At 43.2% G+C, this 22,300-nt stretch overlaps 2 protein-coding genes across 2 annotated transcripts in view; one reads left to right on the top strand and one right to left on the bottom strand.

The window, feature by feature from the left end:
- Positions 1-22,300, top strand: part of LOC121422473 — a 181,350-nt gene that overhangs the window by 157,898 nt on the left and 1,152 nt on the right. Inside the window, exons 47-49 of the mRNA XM_041617541.1 lie at positions 1,186-1,366; positions 2,929-3,209; positions 8,502-8,641. Coding sequence (XP_041473475.1) covers positions 1,186-1,366; positions 2,929-3,209; positions 8,502-8,641 — 602 coding nt within the window. The remainder of the gene's footprint in view (positions 1-1,185; positions 1,367-2,928; positions 3,210-8,501; positions 8,642-22,300) is intronic.
- On the bottom strand, positions 16,588-18,513 carry LOC121422474. The gene is made up of 2 exons (XM_041617542.1): positions 17,926-18,513; positions 16,588-17,334 (listed from the first exon to the last, which is right to left on the bottom strand). Exons 1-2 carry the CDS (start codon positions 18,494-18,496, stop codon positions 17,288-17,290), a joined length of 618 nt encoding a protein of 205 aa, XP_041473476.1. The 5' UTR covers positions 18,497-18,513; the 3' UTR covers positions 16,588-17,287.

Raw genomic sequence — 22,300 nt, 5'->3', positions numbered from 1 at the left:
ACCAAACGTTTACACAAAATTTTGAAATTTTGTCTAGAAAATTATATGTGCTACTTTATGCAAAATTTATTCATAAATCACAAAAATGCTTTTTCTTCTTCATTTGTTGATCAATTTTAATTTGTTTGCTTTATTTGATAGCTCAAGGTGGTGATACAAAATTTCAACACAGAATTTTGAAACTCATAAAATATGCTAATTTATTCATATATTTTCAAAACTCACAAAAAATACTTATTTATTTGTTGATTTTGATTATTTTTATTCCATCTGAGAGCTACATGAGGTTCACCAAGGTTCTACACAGAGTTTAGAAATTTTGACTAGATAATTATTTATGCTTAATCTATATGAAATTTATTCATAGATCACAAAAAATGCTTCTATGTCATTTCTTCATCGATTTCAATTTTATATCCTCAATTTGTGTTACCATTATAATTCACTACAGTGTCAACTGGGCTGAAATTAAATTGTGTTAAATTTCGTTGGGAGATGCCAAATGAGCTCCACACAAAATCCTGTTTGTGTAGCAATTCAAGAATTCAAGAAATTGAATTCTTGATATCAAGAAATGGATGAATTGTTAAAACCGCTTGCGGTACATATTACTGAAACAAGTGGCTCTGTATAAGAAAAATAATATGATAACTCGAACGATAATTAGCTTTTATATGGAACTTCAATACTGTGCATCAGAGTGATGTTAGTAAGTCATTCCCAGAGTTTTTGAGTCAGTTGGTAGGCAAACTGTATTGGCTTTCATATCCAACCAGCTTCCTATTTGAGATTAGAGAATTTGGTATTCACTGTCTTAAAGATTTAAGCCGGTTGTAATGATTTCAAAATCAGTCAAATGACCCCCCCCCCCCTGTGTCTGTTTGCATAATTGAAAAGTATGGTTCTAAGGATTCTAGGAGAAATTGTTTTAATCGCTGAAAAATAAGCAAAATAAAAAATATGGGATTTAAGCCAGTTAAAAATTGTTGTTCTTATCTGTGTAAACGATCTACAGTGTGATTATTTTTCAGGTTAAGATGTCATGATTTTGTTCATGGAATTGTAACAGATTTAGATCCACGATGTTCTAGTGACATTTTACCTTGCAAGCATGCTCCTAAAACCGGTGTTTACTACAACTTCTTTTGGTTATTTTTACCATCCATTGTTTTGTTCTATGAATAGTTCTTCCGGATGATTGTGGATTGCGACCTGCTTTGGATGTCCATCGTGTCACTCATGGTGCAGACGTCAGCATCCTGGGGGAGTATCCCTGGCACATAGCATTGTACATCAGAAATGGTTCATTTGCATGTGGTGGGAGTATTATTGCCAAGGACTGGATCCTGACTGCAGCACACTGCTTGTAAGTCAGAATTGCATTTTACCAATACATGATGTGATACACAACCTGCATAAGGTCAAATTTTAATTTTCTCCTCCTCAATTGGCAGCAATCTTTAATTCTATATTACCATAGTTTTTATTTTTTTTAAATCATGATGATTTTTTTTTTTAAAGACAAAATGAAGATCTAGAATAGTAGCAACCAAAAGATTTTTCCGTTGCTGTCATCTGATTGCCAAATTAGTGATTTTGGCATTGAGTAAATTGGTAAATGAGTCATTATTAGCTCTAGTTTAACCCTATAAGAGCCGGGTTATTTAGACCCCTCTCACAGCTGGGGACAAAATTCCACCCCCGCCCCTTCCCCCCGAGATCTCGGCCTTCAACTTTGATCGTGAGAGCGCTGCAAAAATTTGCACAGTGGTAGTATGCGATAAAATATACAAGCTCTATGGTTAATTCTTTTTAATAATAAGATTTTTCATGTAATGAATTATGATAATTAATGCATTAAATAAAACTTGTGCTTTAATCATATCATACAGCCTCAAAACTGCTTATCACAAACTCTTTGTAGGATCCTGATAAAATGTACTTCAGAAAAAGTTTGGTATCTCAATTTTACTTATGTATTTTATTGTTTTTCTAAATTTCTTATGTATTTCTTTTTTCTTTTTTTTTACTTTTTTTATAGAAATTGTAGGAGACTTAATTCTGATCATAAACAAGACAAAATTAATTCATTTTAATTAGTAAAAGTTAAAAAAATGATGCATTTATTAATTTTGGCTAAATATTCAATTAGCATTAGTACATTAACTCACGTTTTTGAGCAGTTTTGGGTATGACATGCACTGACATAATGGTCATTAATTTTGTAAACACGTACACGGGCATCTCAAATTTGGTCTCAGAAGTCATGAAAAATTTAAGATATGTACTTCCAACCCCCTATATGTGGGACCTTCATAAAATTTTCTGTCTCTGATTTCTTGTTCTTTTGACAGTCTGTAATGTTCTCAAATTACTATGACTTGATCAGTTTATAAAGTAAAGAAAGACTTGAGAAAAATGAGGGTCGGACGTACTAAAAGGTTTATCATTTTATGGAATTGCCCATTTGTAAATCATGCTGTACTCCAAGCTAGCATTTCTTTCCCTTCTTTGGGCACTTGATTGGCAACTGAAAGAAATGTGATAGCTGGAAATGACCCATCTGTATTCTTGTGAAATTCTCATAATAATACTTCATTAATTATACACTTTGTACATAGTAGAATTTTATACAAGGCTGTTTACTATTTGAATATTACAGTATAGGTTTTTTAACAGTTAAACAACCATGCTTAATGTATTGAAAATTTAGTATCAAAATGAAACTTTGTTTAAGATTTTTACAAACCTTTTTGAAACGATTTAAACAACTACTGTAAGGTTTATATAGGAAACAGTATTGTATAAAAACCTTAGACAGCGTTTTTACTGTGCATGCAGATCTAGTGTAAACGTGGCCTTTGAATTACGTTTCAATTCTAGAATTTTTTTTTATCTTTGAGAATGTGATTATTTGTCTTGCTGTAGGTATGAACTTGATCCTCCATATCATATCCAAGCTGGCACTCTCACCTACGGGTTTAACATGGATCCTAATGGCCAAGTGCGTGAGGCAGCCCAGACGTACATCCATCCGTTGTATTATTCGACAGAGTTTGATAACGATATTGCTCTCATCAAGCTGTCTACTCCCCTCACTTTCACTGATGCTGTGCAGCCAGTATGTTTGCCTGCTGTAAGGGATGATCTTCCAGAAGTGGGTTCTTTCGTCACTTTCACAGGGTGGGGAAGCTTTACCACCTATCAAGGTAGGAATGTTTTCATATCATTTAAAAGCCCTGTACCGGCCACACAGAAAAGTAATAGTACACATCTTTTGGACTGTGATGTCAAACATTAATCCAAGATGTAAATAACATATGAGGTATTGCCTCGACATAACTGGTTGTGACAAGACCTGTGTTAATGCATGGGTAGAGCTAACAATGTTTCTGTACGTTTTGATACAGTACATTTATAATATTTCATCAGCTAAATTCTTAAAGTTACTTAAAAAATCCCTTATTCCCAACTCAGAATAATAATAACAACTAGAACTGCAATTGTATCAGAACGATGTGTATGCATTGACGCCTGTGATTTAACAGAGGGCAAGAAACAGAAGGAGAGAAAACTATAGATGATATACAAATTCAAAATATTAGAGGGTGCTATTCATAAATGGTCACTGATGTGTAAAAGGCAGTTTGATTATGTGAAATGATACAATTGGCAAACCCTGAAAATATGACATCAAAATAAATTAAAACAAGTTATGGTAATTTTACTATTTTCCAACTTTGCAATAGAGGACGCTATTCCTAAAGCTAATGGTCACTGATGCATAACGAACCAGTGAATTATGAAAAATGTTACCACAAACAAACCCTGAAAACATCAGACCAAAATGGTTGAAAACCAGGAATTTAGGGCACTTTTTAATTTTTAGACTTTTCAATAGAGGGCACTATTTCTTAAGGGAATGGTCACTGATGCGTAAAAAGAAAAATGAATCATAAAGAATGCTTTCATTAGCAAACCCTGAAAATATCAGACCCAAATGAATAAAAACAAGGAAGTTAATGGCCATTTTACTATTTTAGACTTTTCAATAGAGGGCACTATTTCTAAAACAATGGTCACTGATGCCTTGAAAACGTTTGAATCACGAGTACAAGCAAACCCTAAAAATATGACACCAAAATGTATAAACAAGAAAGTTAGAGCCATTTTACTATTTTTCGACTTTGCACTTTCCAATAGAGGGTGCTTTTTATTAAGGTGATGGTCACTGATGTGTAAAAAAAATGTTTGAATTATCAGCGATTATACCCTTAGCAAACTCTGGAAATATGAGACCATAATGATTGAAAACTAGGAAGTTATGGCCATTTGACTATTTTTTAATTTTCAATAGAGGGCGCTATTTCTTAAAGGTAATGATCACTGATGTGGAAAAACATATGGATTCTGAGGAATGATACAATAAGCATGGCCTGAAAATATGAGACAGAAATGAATGAAAACAAGAAAATTATGGCCATTTTAATATTTTTTTTTATTTTTAGTTTGCAATCGAGGGCGCTATTTCTAAATGTAATGGTCACTGATGTGTAAAAAGCATATGGATTATGAAGGATGATATAAACCAGTCCTGAAAATATAAGACCAAAATGAATGATAACAAAGCTATTGTCATTTTACTATTTGTTGACTTTGCAATAGAGGGCGCTATTTGTAAATTTGATGATCACTGATGCGTGAAAATTTGTTGAATTGTAAAGGATGATACCATTAGTGAACAATTATATTGATTGGATTTACATACTGCATTTTCTAAAGGACAATCTTTAATTTTGTCTTGTAATATGTAGGCCTTCCAACCGCTAATGGTCAACTGATTCCTGACACTTACTGTCCACAGAGGTTTCTCCAAGTGTTTAAGAATTAGTTGGCAATGCATCCAATTTATTTAATGACGCATATCCAATTAGGGGAAGGCGGGGTAAGTTGAGCATAGGGGCAAGTTGAGCCACCAGCCCCAGGCCAATAATGAATGAGTCAGACATTGTGGTGGTGTCATGTATTGATGACCCATAGCATAACCCCTAACCCCACCACATTGTTTTCAACTTTGAAACAAAAAGTAGTTTTTTAGAGGGAAAAATATGAATTTCAGCCAAAAAAGTAAAAAAGAGTGTGAAATAGATAAGTGCTTTATAAACACACACGTCTTTAAATATAATAAAGACATGATAACAACATTATTAGTCCAGGTATGGATCTTCAGTCTTGTCATAGTCCTTTATATGATGGATGCATAATAAATGTGTGGATACAAAATTATCGCACTAAGTTCGGACTGGGGTAAGTTGAGCCAAACAGCATGGGGCAAGTTGAGCCATGGTAATTCCTATGGTAATGTATCTTAAAATCAAACAAATCATAAAAATCGATTGAAATGCTGGCTGAAAGGAGCAAATTTACATGACTGCTTTTTTCCTTTTAAAGGATGTTAGTATTTTATAGAGAATTAGCAAGTGAAAAGACTTTAAACAAAAAATGGACATGCTGTTTCTCCCCTCATACATTTTGTACATAGTTTTTGTGGCTCAACTTACCCCAGAAGGTGGCTCAAACTTACCCCATATATGGGGCAAGTTGAGCCATTTGCCATCGTTTTTTTCAAAGGTCACGATGACTTTCAGTGTGGGGATAGAAAGTTATATATAGGTGGAAAATATTTCAGAAGAATTAAATTTTAAGGCAAGGTGCTTATTTCGACAAGATTATTAATCATATCAATTCTAACATGCAAAAAGCAAAAACTGTCACAACTTACCCCACCTTCCCCTACCGTTTAATTGAATTTAAAGAGTTAAGTATATGTGTGCGATCCCAGTGCCTGTTCCCAGTGCACATGACGTGTGCTTGTGAAATGCTGCCTCCAGAAATAACAACAAGAAGAGACAATAACAATTATAGAATATCCAAATTGTTTTCTAATTTTCCCTCCAAAATTAAATTCTGGTTACACAGATCCCTCTTTCTCTCCCTGTGCTTATCCTTTTTCTATTACCTTCCATATCATGAAATATATCTTGCAAGTAAATTCTGACTTTGGATCCAATACCGTAATTGTGTTTTTGAATATTTGCTTTGTAATTTTATAGTTTTTCATTAATTTTTTTAATTGACTCCTTCAGAATATGTTGCTTGTCAATATTTATATTTGCACATTTGTTCCAATAATAAGTTTGGGACGATTGCCATTTTTACCATTCAATTTTTTCCTGAAAGAACAAATGATTTGATTGTTCGTCAGGACTCTCGTCTTCTAAAATCACAATAGTTGACCTACTTGTTATTGTGACCTCCGAAATGCAGAAAATCTGCAACTGACAATGCCACACATTATACAATGGACCTCATCACTGCACTAGGAGGTTCAATCATAGTAAGACTGTTTGTTCCCTGTTTGATTTCTATGTCAAAAGAATGTACATATAAAATGAGATTTAATCAAAATCTTTCCTGAATCAATGCTTTCATGCACCCCCGCATATGAATGAATCATCCCAGATCATTCACATTTTTTTGCCTCTAATTCACAGTAAATAATTCATTCACGCCAATTGTGACAGACACTTCTTGAAAAAAAATCATCCCTTGCCTCTGTGCCCTCATCCCAGCTTGTGGCACTACCCATGATAAGGCTACCCACTGTATTTAAAGGAGGATACTATGGATTTGGCCTTGTCACGCTGCATCCACCACTGCAGAGATTTCCTTGTGAGCACTCTATCAGCTGCATTTCTTCTTCAATCATCTTCAAATTTGGCATGAATGTAGAGTATGGTATAGCGAAGCCGCCTATCGATCTTTGAATGTGGCATGAAGGTCCATTATGGTAAATCAAAGCCGCCGATTGATTTTGCTGGGGGCGGAGACATTGTTGCCATGGTAACAAGAGTTTTTGTGGAATAGCAGAGATGTCCTTGTGAGCGCTCTACCAGCTGCATTTCTTCTCCGATCATCTTCAAATGTGGCATGAAGGTCCATTTTTGATTTTGGTGTGGGCGGAGACATTGTTGCCATGGTAACAAGAGTTTTTGTGGAATAGCAGAGATGTCCTTGTGAGCGCTCTACCAGCTGCATTTCTTCTCCGATCATCTTCAAATGTGGCATGAAGGTCCATTATTGATTTTGGTGTGGGCGGAGACATTGTCATGGTAACTAGAGTTTTTGTGGAATAGCAGAGATGTCCTTGTGAGCGCTCTTCTAGCTGCATTTCTTCTCCAATCATCTTCAAATGTGGCATGAAGGTCTATTATGGTTAAGCAAAGCTGCCTATTGATTTTGTTTGGTGTGGATGCAGACATCTTTGCTATGGTAATGAGTTTTTGTGGAAGTAGCAGAGATGTCCTTGTGAGCACTCTACCAGCTGCATTACTTCTCTAATCATCTTCAAGTGTGGCATTAAGGTCCATTATGGTAAAGCAAAGCCTCCTATTGATTAGTGGGCAGAGACATCGTTGCCATGGTAACCATATTTTTGTGGAAAAATGTGGGCAGGGTCATTGTCACCATGATATTTCTATTTGTCAAATTTCTGTGTTAGCTCTATATATCGCAATGATGGATGATGCAGTGGGATCGGGGGATACATGTGCTTGGCCTCATGACCCGCCGAGCATCTCTAGTTGCAAAATGCTATTTCAAAAATTCAAATTCCTTTCCAAATTAAATTCTCTTCATCATTTCAACCTATACTGGGTTTATGTTTGGAGAATAGTCGAGAAGTGGAATGAATAGGTGAATGGCACATGTTGGAAAGTTATTGTTAGGCCTTGGGGAAAATTTGTGTGCCTGTGTGTGGCCGCGGGGGGGGGGGGGCTAATACAGATTGCTTTGTTTTGGAACATGAAAAAGGATTCTATATTCAATGATTCCAACCCCCCCCCCCCCCCGATCTTTCTCGCTCACTCTCTTACGTACAGACAGATGGGGAGGGGGTTGATTTTTTTTCTGAAGTCATGACCTTTTCAGATAATGAGAACGCACATGCATGAAAGCATTGATGTAGTAGGATCCATGATGAAAGCAATTCCCAAAAGTTTCAGTGGAGCGTGGGCCAATCACAGATCATTAATCAGTTCTGTGTGTGGTCTGTTATAAAACGCACATGTACACTGTTTATCAAGGGTAAGGCCGGGTGGGATTAAATTTTTTTTCGGAGCTCTTTGAAGTTGGTGTTCAATTGTTAATGCAATACAGACATTTTACATTTTTTGACAAATTGCGTCGAGAACATCATTTTCAAACCTGTATCAGGTATTTTAAAATAATTATCATTATCTTGTCTTTTTTACTACCGGTACTTCAACATCGAGTTATCCCAAATCTCTAATCAGGATCTGCTGAACGTTCGATTAGTAAAAACATTGCTAATCGATTGGCGATTGGCAGCAAGCCATTCGATATATCGATGTTTACTCCCAGGCCTACTCAGTAAATAAATAATTTACTTACAAACATGTTTTTCTCTTTTATTGCTAAAGGTGCCATTCCACAAATCCTGCAGACTGCCAGAGCACCTGTGATACCAACCTACATATGTCAAAGACAGGTCTTCTCCCCCATTGCACAGCCATCAACGTTCTGCACGATGTACGACACTGGATTTCAAGATTCATGTTCTGTAAGTATTATTATTTACTATCAATAACTGGGATATACCCATTTGATTTGCTAGTTCATTACGATTAACTTGCGTGCAGAATATAGAGTACACAATTTTTCCTGCGCACGCGCTGCATCTCCCTATTAACGCACTATCCCAAGATCATCGCGCAATTTGGCGTCCATATCCTCTTTTACTTTCGCCTGCGGTCGAGTTCAGTCGCAAAGCTAAGTACACTCTCAAAATTGCAATTCTGTTTTCCGTTTGGATACTTTTATTGTGCATTCTTCCCTTATTTCAATCTTATTTCTTTCATCTAAGATTGTTGTAAGATTATCCCGTCGCGCGGAGCTTCCGTGATATTTATTTCACGTTTCTTGTTCCTCTTCGTGAGTTTGTTTTTTTAAGATACGTTTCTCAACAGGCGGGTTGTCTTCACTTCTCCGCCCCATAGCTCCGCGCCTTCCTGCGTGTCGCGGGCATTGACTTCGCTCCTTTTTAATTCCTTCAATTCTTTTTATTCACTGACTTCTTCGTTTATACAACTCTCGTCGTGAATTTAATTGAATTTTTTCTCCACAGATAGGTTCTGTAGGACGTCAGGAGCGTCGTATTTCAGCCTCGTTTCAAGTTCTTTGTCTCTTGTTTCGAGTTAGTTGATTGTTCTTTTGTTTCAATCAATCCTTTGTTCTTGTGTTTATTAATTGAATTAATTATTTGATTTATTTAAAAAAAAAAAAAAAATTCTGACCTTGTCTTAAAATTTTTTTTTCTTTCCTTTCACAAGAATACTTAGAATTTTTTTTAGGAAGCCGTCTCCTGTCAGCGTTCGTCGCCTTTGGCTCGGCCTTCTCGGGAAAGCTATTTTTGCTCTTTCCCCTTTTCTTTTTCAGATCAGCTGCCGGTCTCTGGACTTATAATTTTTTTTCTTAAACTTCTTGTTTAAAAAAAAAAAAAAAAAGAAAGGGAATCTTGTTTCCTTTTTTTTCTTAGCTGATCCTCACCTCAAGAAAAATTATTTTTTCTTTTGAACAGGTGGACACAAAAAAAAAAAAAACTTTGTGTTTTCTTCTTTTTTCGTGCTTCCCTCCTTTTCAGAATTTTAGCGGAAGCAGCTACTTGTTGTGGTAATCAAATAATTAATTAATTAATTAATTTTCTAACGGACTTCAGGGACAGTGTCTCATAATAATTCCTTTGTTCTGGGATTTTACTTTGTATCATCCTTGTGAGTTTTGATTTTGACTCTCAAAAGTCCGCTTTTTGAGGTCTTCTGACTTCTGGGTTGGGGTTTGTTACCCACTTACCCCCTTGTTTCTTCTCTGTTTTTTATCTTACTACTAGATCACCCTACGGCAATAATGAGCCTTTCGGACTCTCTTCCTGAAGAGCCTTAGGCGACTGCTGTTTCGGGGTCCTACACCGGGGTCTTATTCCCCACCTCAGGTAGTATAGATAGCGAGAACAGAGTCAGAGCCCCATGGGCTCTCAAAGGGGTGGAACCGTGGACGCGCGTTCACGTGCCCCGCTTAATAAGGGTGGAACCGTGGATTTGCGACCACGTGCTCGCACGGTGATGGCCAAGGCTTCCGTCCCGGAACCTGAACCTTATCGGGGAGCGTCGCACTAGTACAGAAAACGGCGACTCCTCTAGGGCTGTCAGACCCACCGGCCATCGGGTCACCTAAGGTCCGGGGGGAGAGCACGGGTCTCTCCACCCGGCAAAGACTAGGCTCGATGCCGTGTAAGACCCCACTAGGGAGCGGCGGCAAAGGGCTACCAGCCCCTAGTCGGAAGAGGCATCTGAGTCTGACCGTGTCGGACTCTCAATTCAATCTGACACCGTCAGATTCGGCCGACGCCTCCTCTCGCTCGGCTAGCTCTCCCCGTGGGAGAGCTAAGGAGAGGAAGACAGGCGCAGCCCAGCCTCTTGTCCCTTCTTCAGCTCCGGCGCCGGAGCGACCGAAGAAGAAGAAAAGAAGAAGAGGAGAACCACAGACGTAAGCCCCGCTCCGTCGGGCGGTCTGTCCTCTGATTCCTTTGATGGCCAGGCCTCTCAGCTTCTCAAGCTACTCCAGAGTGCCTTTCAGCACTGCGGGTTTTTACCCCCAGGCTTGCCTGCTTCAGCCGACGGTACTACCAACCGAGCGGATCAAGCAGACACCGGCCATCTAACACTCCGAGGTGCCTCTAGCGATTCTCACGAACCGCCGGCCCTCGAACAAAATGGCCAGGCGTCGTAACTTCATGTTACAACAGAACGCCCTAGAGTATCACGGATCTTTATCCTCATACTCCCTGTCAGCTAAAACTGCCGTGTCGAGCACCAGGCAGGTCAAGCAGACAGCCGCCATTTCACACCTCGGAGAGTCACCAGCAATATCATGATTCGCCGGCTCACGCACCTGCAAGGGAAATCCCCGCTAATACAAAGGTGTTATCGACATACGGGCGTCGCCCGCCATCATGTCACCAGACTCCCGATCATTGTACCCTCTTCTGCCCCCCGGCGGGGGCCGCACAGAAGAGGAAGAAGAAGAAGAAATTCTAGGTCGCTAACCCCGCTGTGCGGGCAGACCTTTCTTTCTGATTCTTGTACCGATGGCCAGGCGTCGTAACTTCATGTTACAACAGAACGCCCTCGAGCACCACGGATCTTTATCCTCATGCTCCCTGTCAGCTAAAACCGCCGTGTCGAGCACCGGGCAGGTCAAGCAGACAATCGCCATCTCGCACCTCGGAGAGTCACCGGCAATATCATGATTCGCCGGCTCACGCACCTGCAAGGGAAATCCCCGCTAATACACAGGTGTTACCAACATACGGGCGTCGCCCGCCATTATGTCGCCAGACTCCCGATAATTGTAACCTCTTCTGCCCCCCGGCGGGGGCCACACAGAAGAGGAAGAAGAAGAAATTCTAGGTCGCTAATCCCGCTTTGCGGGCAGACCTTTCTTTCTGATTCTTGTGCCGATGGCCAGGCGTCGTAACTTCATGTTACAACAGAACGCCCTCGAGCATCACGGATCTTTATCCTCATGCTCCCTGTCAGCTAAAACCGCCGTGTCAAGCACCGGGCAGGTTAAGCAGACATTCGCCATCTTGCACCTCGGAGAGTCACCGGCGATATCATGATTCGCCGGCTCACGCACCTGGAAGGGAAATCCCCGCTAATACACAGGTGTTATCGACATACGGGCATCGCCCTCCATTATGTCACCAGACTCCCGATAATTGTGGGTCAGGAGTCGCAACTCTCATGTTTCATACTCCCATGAGCAGTGCGGGTAATTCACCCACGCTTCATATCAGCTTCAGCCGCCTTGCTAAGCACTGTACGGTTCAAGCAATCACCTGTCCTCTCACACCGGGCATTTATTGAAATGCTGTTCACCTACACGGTGACCCCGTTTCTATGCAGGTGCTTCCGACATACGGCTTTCAAGCATCAACATGTCGGCAAGCTCTCGGTGACCGATGGCTGGACGTTGCATCCGTTCAGGTTGCATCTATGCGTCCCCGAACATTACGGGTTCTTACCCTCGTGTTCTCCGTCATTATAAGACCGCCGCGGTCTTATTGCCGGTGTTGGGTATTGAGCGGATTGAGATTCCTCTCGCCAACCCGCACTCCGGGGAGCCATCGGCGAGTTTTACCTGCATGGGTATCCCCCCTTATTATGCAGGTACTCCCGAATTCGCCCTCTACGTCAAGCTCACGTACGGCGACGGCTCTTTCAGCGGTAACTCTCCATTCTACCCCCTAAGCGGGCCTGTAGATTGGAGGTAAGAATCTCTTACATACCGCATGCCGCACTTCTCTCGTGAGAATGTTTGGCTGCTTTTGAGAGGGCAACCTATCACGCCCGCGGACCGTCCGCCCAGGCGACGGGACCGTCGGTTTCTGGCCTGAACCTCACTTTCTATTCGAAAGTAAGGGTGCCCTGTCTTACTTAGCTCCTACTCTTGTAAGGTTAGAGTCAGGGCTAGTACAGACACCCGTCCTCCAGCGATCGCCGCTGTAGAGAGGGCGACTCCGATATGAGCACCATCACCGCTCAGCGGTATGTCTCACTATCTCGTAGCTCTCCGAGCTTATGAGTATGTATATCGGATCTGAATGTCACGGCGATTAAAAGTTCTCCTGTGCTTAGTAATCGCTATGCCTTCACCACCCGGTGCATTATGGTTATTTTAACCTATTTGTCTCGTATTCGGGCGGCTCGTACGAGCCCTGCCTGAGCTGCCATCACCGGTCGTCCCCCCGGACACCGCCGGCAGCACCCACACCGAATACCTGGAGGGAATCAGCTTTTCATATGCTAGATATCCCTCCTGTTGACATTCACATCTGTTCCCCGAGTCTTTCCCGGTCGGGTAAGCATCATCTCGGAGGAAAGAAACTGCCGTACATCTCATGAGATAGTTGGCTATGTACGTGCGTTCAAGCTTGTTTAAAGCCCCAGGATTCTCTGTCGGCATTCTATGCCTACTTTCTGGGCACACCCACCGTGCCGGGTCGGCGAGTTTACACCAAACTGTACGCCGCCAGACCATCGGTCGAGCTCTAACAGTCTATCTTATAGACTGCCCTCTATGTGGGTCAAGCTTGCGGGCGTCTCCGCCGTTTCCTCCTTGTGTGGAGTGGTCTACGGTCGATGTTTTTACCGTGCCCGTTTGTCGAATCGTCTTCTTATTTAGAAGCTTTTTCACTCGGCACACTCGTCGCCTCGCATGCTGCTTTCATCCTCCTTCCATGCAATGCATGTGGCCATGGTCACCGCGCGACCGAGGATGATGTAACCGTGGATGGATGTATGCTTATGCCTACCTAACCACGATCATTACGACCCGCTTTCTCTCGGGCCGACTGTGGATGCGTCTCTCCATGTAAGTGATTTACTTCACTGGAGTTCTTCTTTTAGAAACTTAGATTCTCATCCCTCGCTGCTTAGGGCGTCATTTTTGCCGCCCCCCGCAGCTTTTCGGAACTCCTTATCTTACCGATATCAGACTGTTCCACGCTGCCGCAACCGGCACCGGCGGTGCTTGCTCTTACGATCACCAGAGAAAACAGGCCTTGTGGCTGTTTTCATAAACAACTGGTTCTCACCGCAGACTGAAGGAAATTTTTGTGATTACTTTCCTCAAGTCTCCTTACTCCTTCGCTTGTTTCTTCAAGCGAGGACATCAACACTCTTAGCCAGTTTCCGTCCCTAACTTGATAGGAAAGGGCCGTTGTTACCTCATTCGATTCCTTTGGGAACGTAACTGTTGAGGTATCATATCTGGCAATGTCTGTTCGTGTAGAGCATCTCTTGATTGTCGTGTACACGTAAGATCATGACAGAGACTTTTTCGCCAGCTCCCTCTGGCGTACGCTTGCTGCTGCTAGGGATTCCCCCGCCCAGCGGACATCCATCGCAGCCTAGCCTTACGGGCTCTCTCGGCGATGGTGGCTTGAGCCAAGCCACCTCTTCCACCGCGGGTGCTTCAATCAGTACGGGAGAAAGGGGATCCTGAGTTCTCTCTCGATCACTCGGTCTATCACACTTGTTTTGTCGTGATGTGTACCGCGCTGTTTCTCTGACACGCCCGGTTGAGCTGTTTTGACCAGACTGCTCTATTCTACATAGGCAGCAGGTCCGCGGCATTTTCTTATTAACAGGATGGCACTCGGTCGCTTTCTCGACACTTGACTGCCTTACGAGTGGTTTTCTTAAACCCTACTCTCCGTCGTTCCAGGTCCCTTTTGGACCGCTAGAAACGTTCTGCCACAGCCCTCTATCAGAATTCTGCAGATGTTCTGCCCTCACGCATTTGAGACAGATATCGAATTCTGGGCGCTTTCTCCCACGCGGAGGCTTCTGAGATATCTCGCCTTCTCAGATTGATCGATTGATCACTTACTGAGCCTTAAAAGCTTCAGTTTTCCGATCACGATTCTTGTTGAAATTTTCAACAAAATCCGAATCTTACGATCTAGTCAGCTGGTGATGTTGTTCGCCTGACACTAGGCCGAGGGCCCATGATACTTAGTATCATTCTTCTTGGGCTCTTTCTATGGAATCGTCGTTTACGACTTCTTGAGGACCGCCTATTGACGCTCCTCTTTCCTTCACTTCCTTGTTCTTAAGGACTTCTTCACATGAGGCTTTATTTGCCTCCTCTGTCCTTAAGGCAACGGCCTTCGTGTCTTCATCTCCCTATTTTTACGCACTTCTTAGTCTAGACATGCCTCCCTTCACGTTGAATCCGTGTTGGTCTAGCAAATCAAATGGGTATATCCCAGTTATTGATAGTAAATTATGAAAATACTTACCATGATTTTCTTATTTACGAGATAACTGGATATACCCATTTGAACCCTCCCTCCTACCCCTCGCCTTGTGTGACAACATGTCTTGCTTGCAGGCTCATGAGAGGATATGGACGCCAAATTGCGCGATGATCTTGGGATAGTGCGTTAATAGGGAGATGCAGCGCGTGCGCACAGGAAAAATTGTGTACTCTATATTCGGCACGCAAGTTAATCGTAATGAACTAGCAAATCAAATGGGTATATACAGTTATCTCGTAAATAAGAAAATCATGGTAAGTATTTTCATAGTTTTTTACCACTGTCACACTTTCCTAACTTTTTTTTACACAAGCCTTGATCATAACATAAGCAGCAGAGCCAGGAACATTTTAAAATTTAGTTCAGACATGGTTGAATAAGAATTCAAGTCAAGGTAATTACCATCGTACAACTAACTTGAAAAATAAATTGACAAGATGGCCCCTAATCATTTATTCTATGAATAAGCCTATGCCACTCTCCACCCAGGTGTAGTAAATGGGTACCCAATAGGAAGAAATTCCTTGAATGCTCACGCACCTGATCAGAGTCGCCTGGGTAATAATATGCAGCCCTTAGATACATTGTATTTACATGTAGCACTGTGGAAATTTTGCATGTTATTATTCTTGTTATTATTATAATTATTAAAAAATGTACTAAATGATCCAGGATGCAATTTAGAAAAAGGGTGGCATTCTGTCAGATAGACCAATGTTTAAGGAGGCATTAAACTTTGGGGTCGTCTATCCTTCCATCTCTCTATCGTGTTTTTGTTCTCACAATTCAATTCACGATAAGTACAGAATCGTTTGACAGATCAATTCCAAACTTGGTGCAAATATAGAAGAAATCACAATGATACAAACTGATTTGTTTAAAGGCTAACATTCACATAATTATATACCTGAAAATATTTCTTTCTCGCAACAACTAAATTAGCTTTGTTGGATCGTCATTAAACTTTGCTTATTTTATATGTATGCATAATAGCTGAAGATTGTTTTTTGTCTCAAGTTCAATTATCATAAAGGTCATTATTTGAATTTTATAAGTCATGTATGTAATATAATCTTGACCAGACAATTAACATAAATTTCAACTAGCTGTGCAGTTGAAAATCCATCTAGTTTAATGTTGTGTTTAGATGGAACACTTTTTGCCATGGCACTTGCAATTCTCACTTCCATTCAATATTAAGAGAACTTACATCACTAGTAAAATTCTACAGGTCCAGTCGCATAAGAATACTGTGGTTACTTTGCAATGTAATGGTAACTACCACAGTGGCAATGCTCAAGAGTCATTAATAATAAAGGATTTCAGAGAATTTGCTGTTGGATAGAAAAGTTGGTTGTGGTGATGGTTGTGATAGTAATTTATTGTTTCTTCTTGATCGCTCATAAAACATGAATGCTTGTTAGTAGGTCACCAGAAAGCCAACAGCCTAAGTTCCACTCTGATTATTTTCGGTTCAAGGGGCACTGGTAAACCCAGGTCATTTGAACTTGAGTCAAAGGGCATTATTGGACCAAGGACACTAGAACCCAGGTCAAAGGGCACTTCTGAACCCAGGTCATCTCAACAAGGGTTAAGTTACACTAGGGAACCTGGGTCATCAGATTATGTTGTTCAGTAGTGAACACCATATCTACGAAGTAGCCATACTTACCTATTCCCTCAAAAGCCATTCGATCGCCACGCTCGAATACACCCGGCAAAAAATTTCTCCTATAAAAGGAGAAAAAGTCTGCAACGCAGACTAGGGCCCCGCACGACAAGGAGGGAAACCCCGCCCTATATACTATAAGTACCTTGCGTGCGTGGCTCACTTCCTCTTTCTTAGGCAAACGAACCTCAGATACAGAAAGAGGGGAGGTGGGAGGGTAGCATAGGTAAGTATGGCTACTTCGTAGATATGGTGTTCACTACTGAACAACATAATCTACTTCAGATACGCCATACTTACCTATTCCCTTAAAAGCCAGATTCCCACGGAAACAACTATGGGAGGTGGTCAGGCCAAAGCCAAGAGGCCCTACAGATCAATTCTATTATACAAGATACTAATGACAAGCTTTTAAAGTTAAACTCATACCTTGGATTAGCGATGGGGACCGGACAGGGTGGCCTTGGCAAACTTGGATTCATCACTGAGGACATCCGAGAGGTAGCAGGATGTGAATGTATTAGCGTTGGACCAATATGCCGCTTTCATTATATCCTCCATGGGTACGCCCTTGAATAAAGCCCAGGAAGCAGCCAATCCTCTTGTGTCATGGGCTCTAACTGTCTGGTGAATGATGACTGGATCACCAGCAGATTTCACTGCCTCCACAATCCAACGAGAGATAGTATCCGGCGAGACGGCCCTGTGAGGGGGAATAAAACTAACAAAAAGTTGATCGGAAGCACGAAATTGTTTAGTCTTATCAAGATACCATTTTAATGCTCTTACCGGGCACCAAAACCTATCCTCCCTAACTGAAGAAAAGGAACTTATGGATGGTAGAACAATTTCAAGAGGGAGAGAGGACTCCCGTTGATTCTTAGCAAGAAAACGACCATGAGGAATAAGTCTAATCTTGTTTTTCTCCCAACGAATATGCCCAGGAGCTGTGGTAAGAGCATGGATAGAGCTACGCCTCTGACCAGAAGCCGCTGCCAGAAGGAAAACAGTTTTTATGGTTAAATCCCGCAAAGATGCATTATGCATTGGCTCAAAAGGGGCTGACTGAGGGAGACTAACACCTGGGGAAGGCTCCAAGCAGGAGCAAGAAGCCTTCTACTGGGTCTGTTAAGAAAGAAGGACTTTAATAACCGTGACAGAAAAATAGAAGAGGAAACAGATTCACCATTGTCAAAGCCTTCGTGTAGGACAGCTATGGCAGACCTGTAACCCCGAACAGTATTACATGCCAAATTCTTGTCATACAAAGATATAAAAAATTCAGCAATCTCACCTACAGATGCCTTGCATGGATTAGTCTTAGCCTGCCGACACCATCTAACATAGTGACTGAGTCTGGAGTCGTAGGTTGATCGTGTGGAAGACCGTAAACATTCTGCCGAGAAATTGGCAGCCCGTTCAGAAAGTCCAGCCTTGATTGCTGCTGCCCTGTAATGGGCCACAGTGTGAGCCTCAGTTTGTTGGGCTCGGGGTAGTAGTGCTGGGTCCCTGGTTGACTCAGGATGTCCTGCCTCATCGGTAGAAACACCGGGCTCCCCCACAGAAGGCCGACTATCGTTGAGAACCATGGTCGGCGGGGCCACCAGGGGGCGACTAGCAGTATGGTGGCTCCCTCCTCCTCTACTTTCTGAAGTACCTTGGGGATGATTGCAAATGGAGGAAAAGCATAACCGAAAACATTGTCCCATGGAATTGAGAAGGCGTCCGTCGCCACTGCTATTGGATCCCTGTGCTTGGTGTAGTAAGTAGTGATCTGCTTGTTTAGTGTTGAGGCAAATAGATCTATCTGTGGGTTGCCGAATTGATTGAATATCTCCTTGGCCACAGCCTCGTAGAGCATCCATTCCGAGGGGAGATAGCGTCCCCTCGATAAGAAGTCTGCTATGTGATTCTCCTTTCCTGGGATGTGGGATGCCTTCACCGTGATGTTGCGACTGTCGCACCATGTCAAAATCAGTCTGCAAAGGGTCCTTGACCGAGTTCCCCCTTCTTTGTTGAGATATGTTACCACCGTCTGGTTGTCTGACTTTATCAGGACACACTTTTCCACTATCTCGGATGCAAAGTGTTGGAGGGCTAACTGCACCGCAATCATCTCCAACCTGTTTATGTGAAAATTCAGCTGATGACCAGTCCAGTCCCCCCACACCCTCTTCGAGTCCATGACTGCACCCCAACCTTGGTTTGAGGCGTCGGTTAGGATGACCACTGATGGAAGGGGACCTCTGAAGGGCTTCCCTGAGGTCAGAGACAAGGGAAGAAGCCACCACTGAATGGCCCCTATTGACTCCAGAGATAGAGGGATGTAGGTTTTCTCGGCGTCCATGGGTGGGCGAAAAAACTTGAGGAGATGTAGCTGGAGTAATCTCATCCTCAGTCTGCAAAGGGGGACTGTATCCACTAAGCTTGCTAAGAGTCCCAGAAAAATCTGCCAAGCCTTCGCAGTCGAGAAACGACTGGACAGGAGTTGCTCCGCGACTGCTCTCGTTCTCTGAACCCGGTGGGGAAGGGGGGCTGCCACCTGACGCGGGATGTCTATAAATGCTCCAAGGAAATCCGGAGTCTGAGTTGGAGTCAATCTTGATTTTTCCCAGTTTATGAGAAGGCCTAAATTTGTCGTTAACGCGATAGTGACCTTCAAGTGTCTGTGAAGGGATTGTTCTGAGGGGGCGAGGATCAACCAATCGTCGAGATAGCAAAAAATTTTTACCCCTCTTCTTCTTAGCTCTGCAGCAATTACCCTGACGAGCCTTGTAAAGATGCGAGGAGCAGAGCGAAGGCCGAAAGAGAGGGCCTGGTACTGGTAAGTGTCCCCTCCTATTGCGAAACCTAGGAGATGCTGAGAGGACCTTGCTATTGGAACGTGAAGATAGGCGTCCGATAAGTCTATAGATGCCGCCCACTCGTGGGGGCGAAGCAGGGGCAGGATCTTGGAAAGGCATTCCATCTTGAATGGCTTGTTTTCGATGAACCTGTTTAGTTTCTTTAGATTCAGGATCATCCTGAATTTTCCGGACCGTTTCCGAATTAGGAAGACATTTGACAAAACAATCTTTCGGCTGGAGGGCACCTTGGAAATTGCACGCTTTCTCTCCAGTTCCTTGATTTCCCTTAAATGAGCCTCTCTCTTTTCAAGAGAGCGCGGGAGGGCAGAGGTGGTTCTTAGTTGTGCGAACGCGTCCCGATAATCTGGGCCGATCTCGACCCGGTATCCCTCCCGCACTATCCTGAGAATTAGTTTGTCTCTTGTTATGAGGCTCCAATTTTTTGCAAAGAAAATGAGTCTTCCTCCTACGGGGGCTATGGGGGCTTGTAAGTCTGGGGAAAACGGTCCGGCCAAGGAGTCACAAGTGTTTAGGGGGGTACTGAGAACCGCGGGACGATCTGCGTCGACCCCGAAAGGGCTTAGGGGTCCTTTGATTGGTCTGGGGCCTCCTATCCCTGACCTCGCGTTGTGGGGGGCCCTGCTGTTGCTGGTTACTCGGCCCAGAGGCCTGCTGACGTGAGGAGGAACGTTGGCCATAAGAATGTGAAGACAACCTGTACACTGTCTTATCAGCCATGGAAGAGGCAGAGATGGAAGATTCTAAAACTTCCTGAAAACGACCACTGAAAAGCTCATCCCCCCAGGCTGGCAGTCTTTCGAGTAGTCGAGTAGCATTTTTTCAATCTGAAGTAGGTCAATGACCTGTGAACGTCTTGCTCTCGTGCAAAGTAAGGCCGTTCTCGACGCCTGTTCAAACTGGTATTCTGCAATCTTCATAACACACTCCCATATGTCTCTGCGATCCTCTGGGGAGATACCTAGTCTCTCAGATTCCCGAAAGGCTGTCAAAAGATATGTGTGATAGGTTGCTAGGCGCATAGATGCCCTGGCTGCCTGGTCAATAGAGGTCAACTGACTCTCCATACGCTTAAATCTACGTGACCCGAGTGGATTCTGATTAGAGTAGCGCGATCTCTTAGCCTTAGCATCACCAACACAAAAGGCTGCATCTGGGACTGTGGGAGTCTTGAAAACGTGCTTAAAGTCTCGTTCCCCAGAGCGAAAGTGCTTCTTAACCACTCTGTTGGTAGGACGAAGTCCCTTCCCCTGTCATTAAGGTAATTTAAGCAGGATGAGAAGGGTTTGTCAAGCTTCACCACAGCTGAGTTGACAGATTGTCTCCCAAGCTCCGAATCGAGACAGAAAATAGGCTTAGAATCCTCTGAGTCGGTAGTCTCTGCCTTAAGCTGGGGGCAGTATTTCGTAATCAAATCTGCAGCCAAAACAGGCTTGCTTTCTACGCTATCATGGCGAGAGCTGGGGCTGGAAGCAAAAATAGCTGAAGAAAAACCCTCACTAATCACTGAAGCCCCCTCCTTCTCATAACGACCCCTAGCAATGCTCTGTCTCTCTGATCCTGAAGTGGAAAGTTGAGACAGCAAAGAGTCTGTCCATTTTCGCTTGCGGGATGCTATGGGCCGATGGTAGCCATATTCAGAGTCTGAATCATCCTCAATATGAATAGAGGGAGCATGACAGGTCCGCTCCACCCGCTGAGAGCTCGGGCTTCTCCCCTGAGTACGGCTTTCAATGTCCCGTTGTCCTGGCCGTGGCCGCTTCGCCAGTACTCCGTCACGCCTCAGCGGCCCGTCCGGCGTCGGGGCGCCTGGGCTGTCGGGCCGAGTTTTGGTCTGCGCCGCAGATCTGGTAGGGGCGCTGGTGTCGCCTGCAATCAGCTGATTCGACAAGTTCATACATTTTTGCGCCGCCTGGAACATCTTCATGAACCATGCCGCCGAGGCAATGTCCGTGTCGTCAGGGGGATGAAAACCCGACTTTACGTCCTTCCCTAATTCCCCCATCTTCGCTTTCTTGGTGACGGGAATCGTCCATAATTTATCCGAGTCGTCCAAAGAAAACTCGGCCCCCTTCGGTATCTTTCCCAGTAAGGTGACGGACGTCCCGAGGTTTAATTCGTCCGGAGTAGGGGTTTTAGCTGTCTTCCCCTTGGGTTTGGCCTGGGAGGGGGTCTTGACTTTTCCTTTGAGAGGGGGATTTTGAACCCTGTACCTCGTTTAGACCTGGCTATATTGGGTGTTTTTATTCCTTCATCATCTTTCATAGCTCCATCCTCTTTCGTATTGTTCTGGGAAGTGCTATTATTGGCTTGATTGGGGCCCTGACGGGGAGAGTCTTTCGATCCAGTTGTTTGGCTCATTATGGTGGATAATACAGACGTGGGGCCTGAAACGTACCTCCGTCTGGTTATGGCTGTGGGATCGGATGAGGCGTGGGTACCGAGACCTCTGCCTACTTCTGTGATGAGACGTGGGTTCTGAGACCTCTGTCTACTTTTGTAATGAGACGTGGGTTCTGAGACCTCTGTCTACTTTTTGTCATGAGATGTGGGTTCTGAGACCTCTGTCTACTTTTGTCATGAGACGTGGGTTCTGAGACCTCTGTCTACATTTTGTCCTGAGACGTGGGTTCTGAGACCTCTGTCTACTTTTGGGATAAGTCTTTTACTGTTTGGGTGTATAGAAACTCTAACTGAGCGTAAGCGCCACACAACCGCTAGGTTCGGGCACCGGCAAAAGAAAGAGGAAGTGAGCCACGCACGCAAGGTACTTATAGTATATAGGGCTGGGTTTCCCTCCTTGTC

Source organism: Lytechinus variegatus, chromosome 10 (assembly GCF_018143015.1).
Source record: "Lytechinus variegatus isolate NC3 chromosome 10, Lvar_3.0, whole genome shotgun sequence".
NCBI classification, from domain to species: domain Eukaryota; kingdom Metazoa; phylum Echinodermata; class Echinoidea; order Temnopleuroida; family Toxopneustidae; genus Lytechinus; species Lytechinus variegatus.
Note: the sequence above shows the minus strand (reverse complement) of the source record. Positions and strands in the feature narration are given on the sequence as shown.

Bases quoted from the DNA above. Each gene is read 5' to 3' on its own strand.
- LOC121422474 (XM_041617542.1), bottom strand. From the start codon at position 18,496: ATGGATGCTCTACGAGGCTGTGGCCAAGGAGATATTCAATCAATTCGG. The intron at 17,335-17,925 runs GTGAGATTGCTG...TCCCCCTCACAG, and splicing joins TCCATGCAAGGCATCTGTAG to GGCCGTCTCGCCGGATACTA.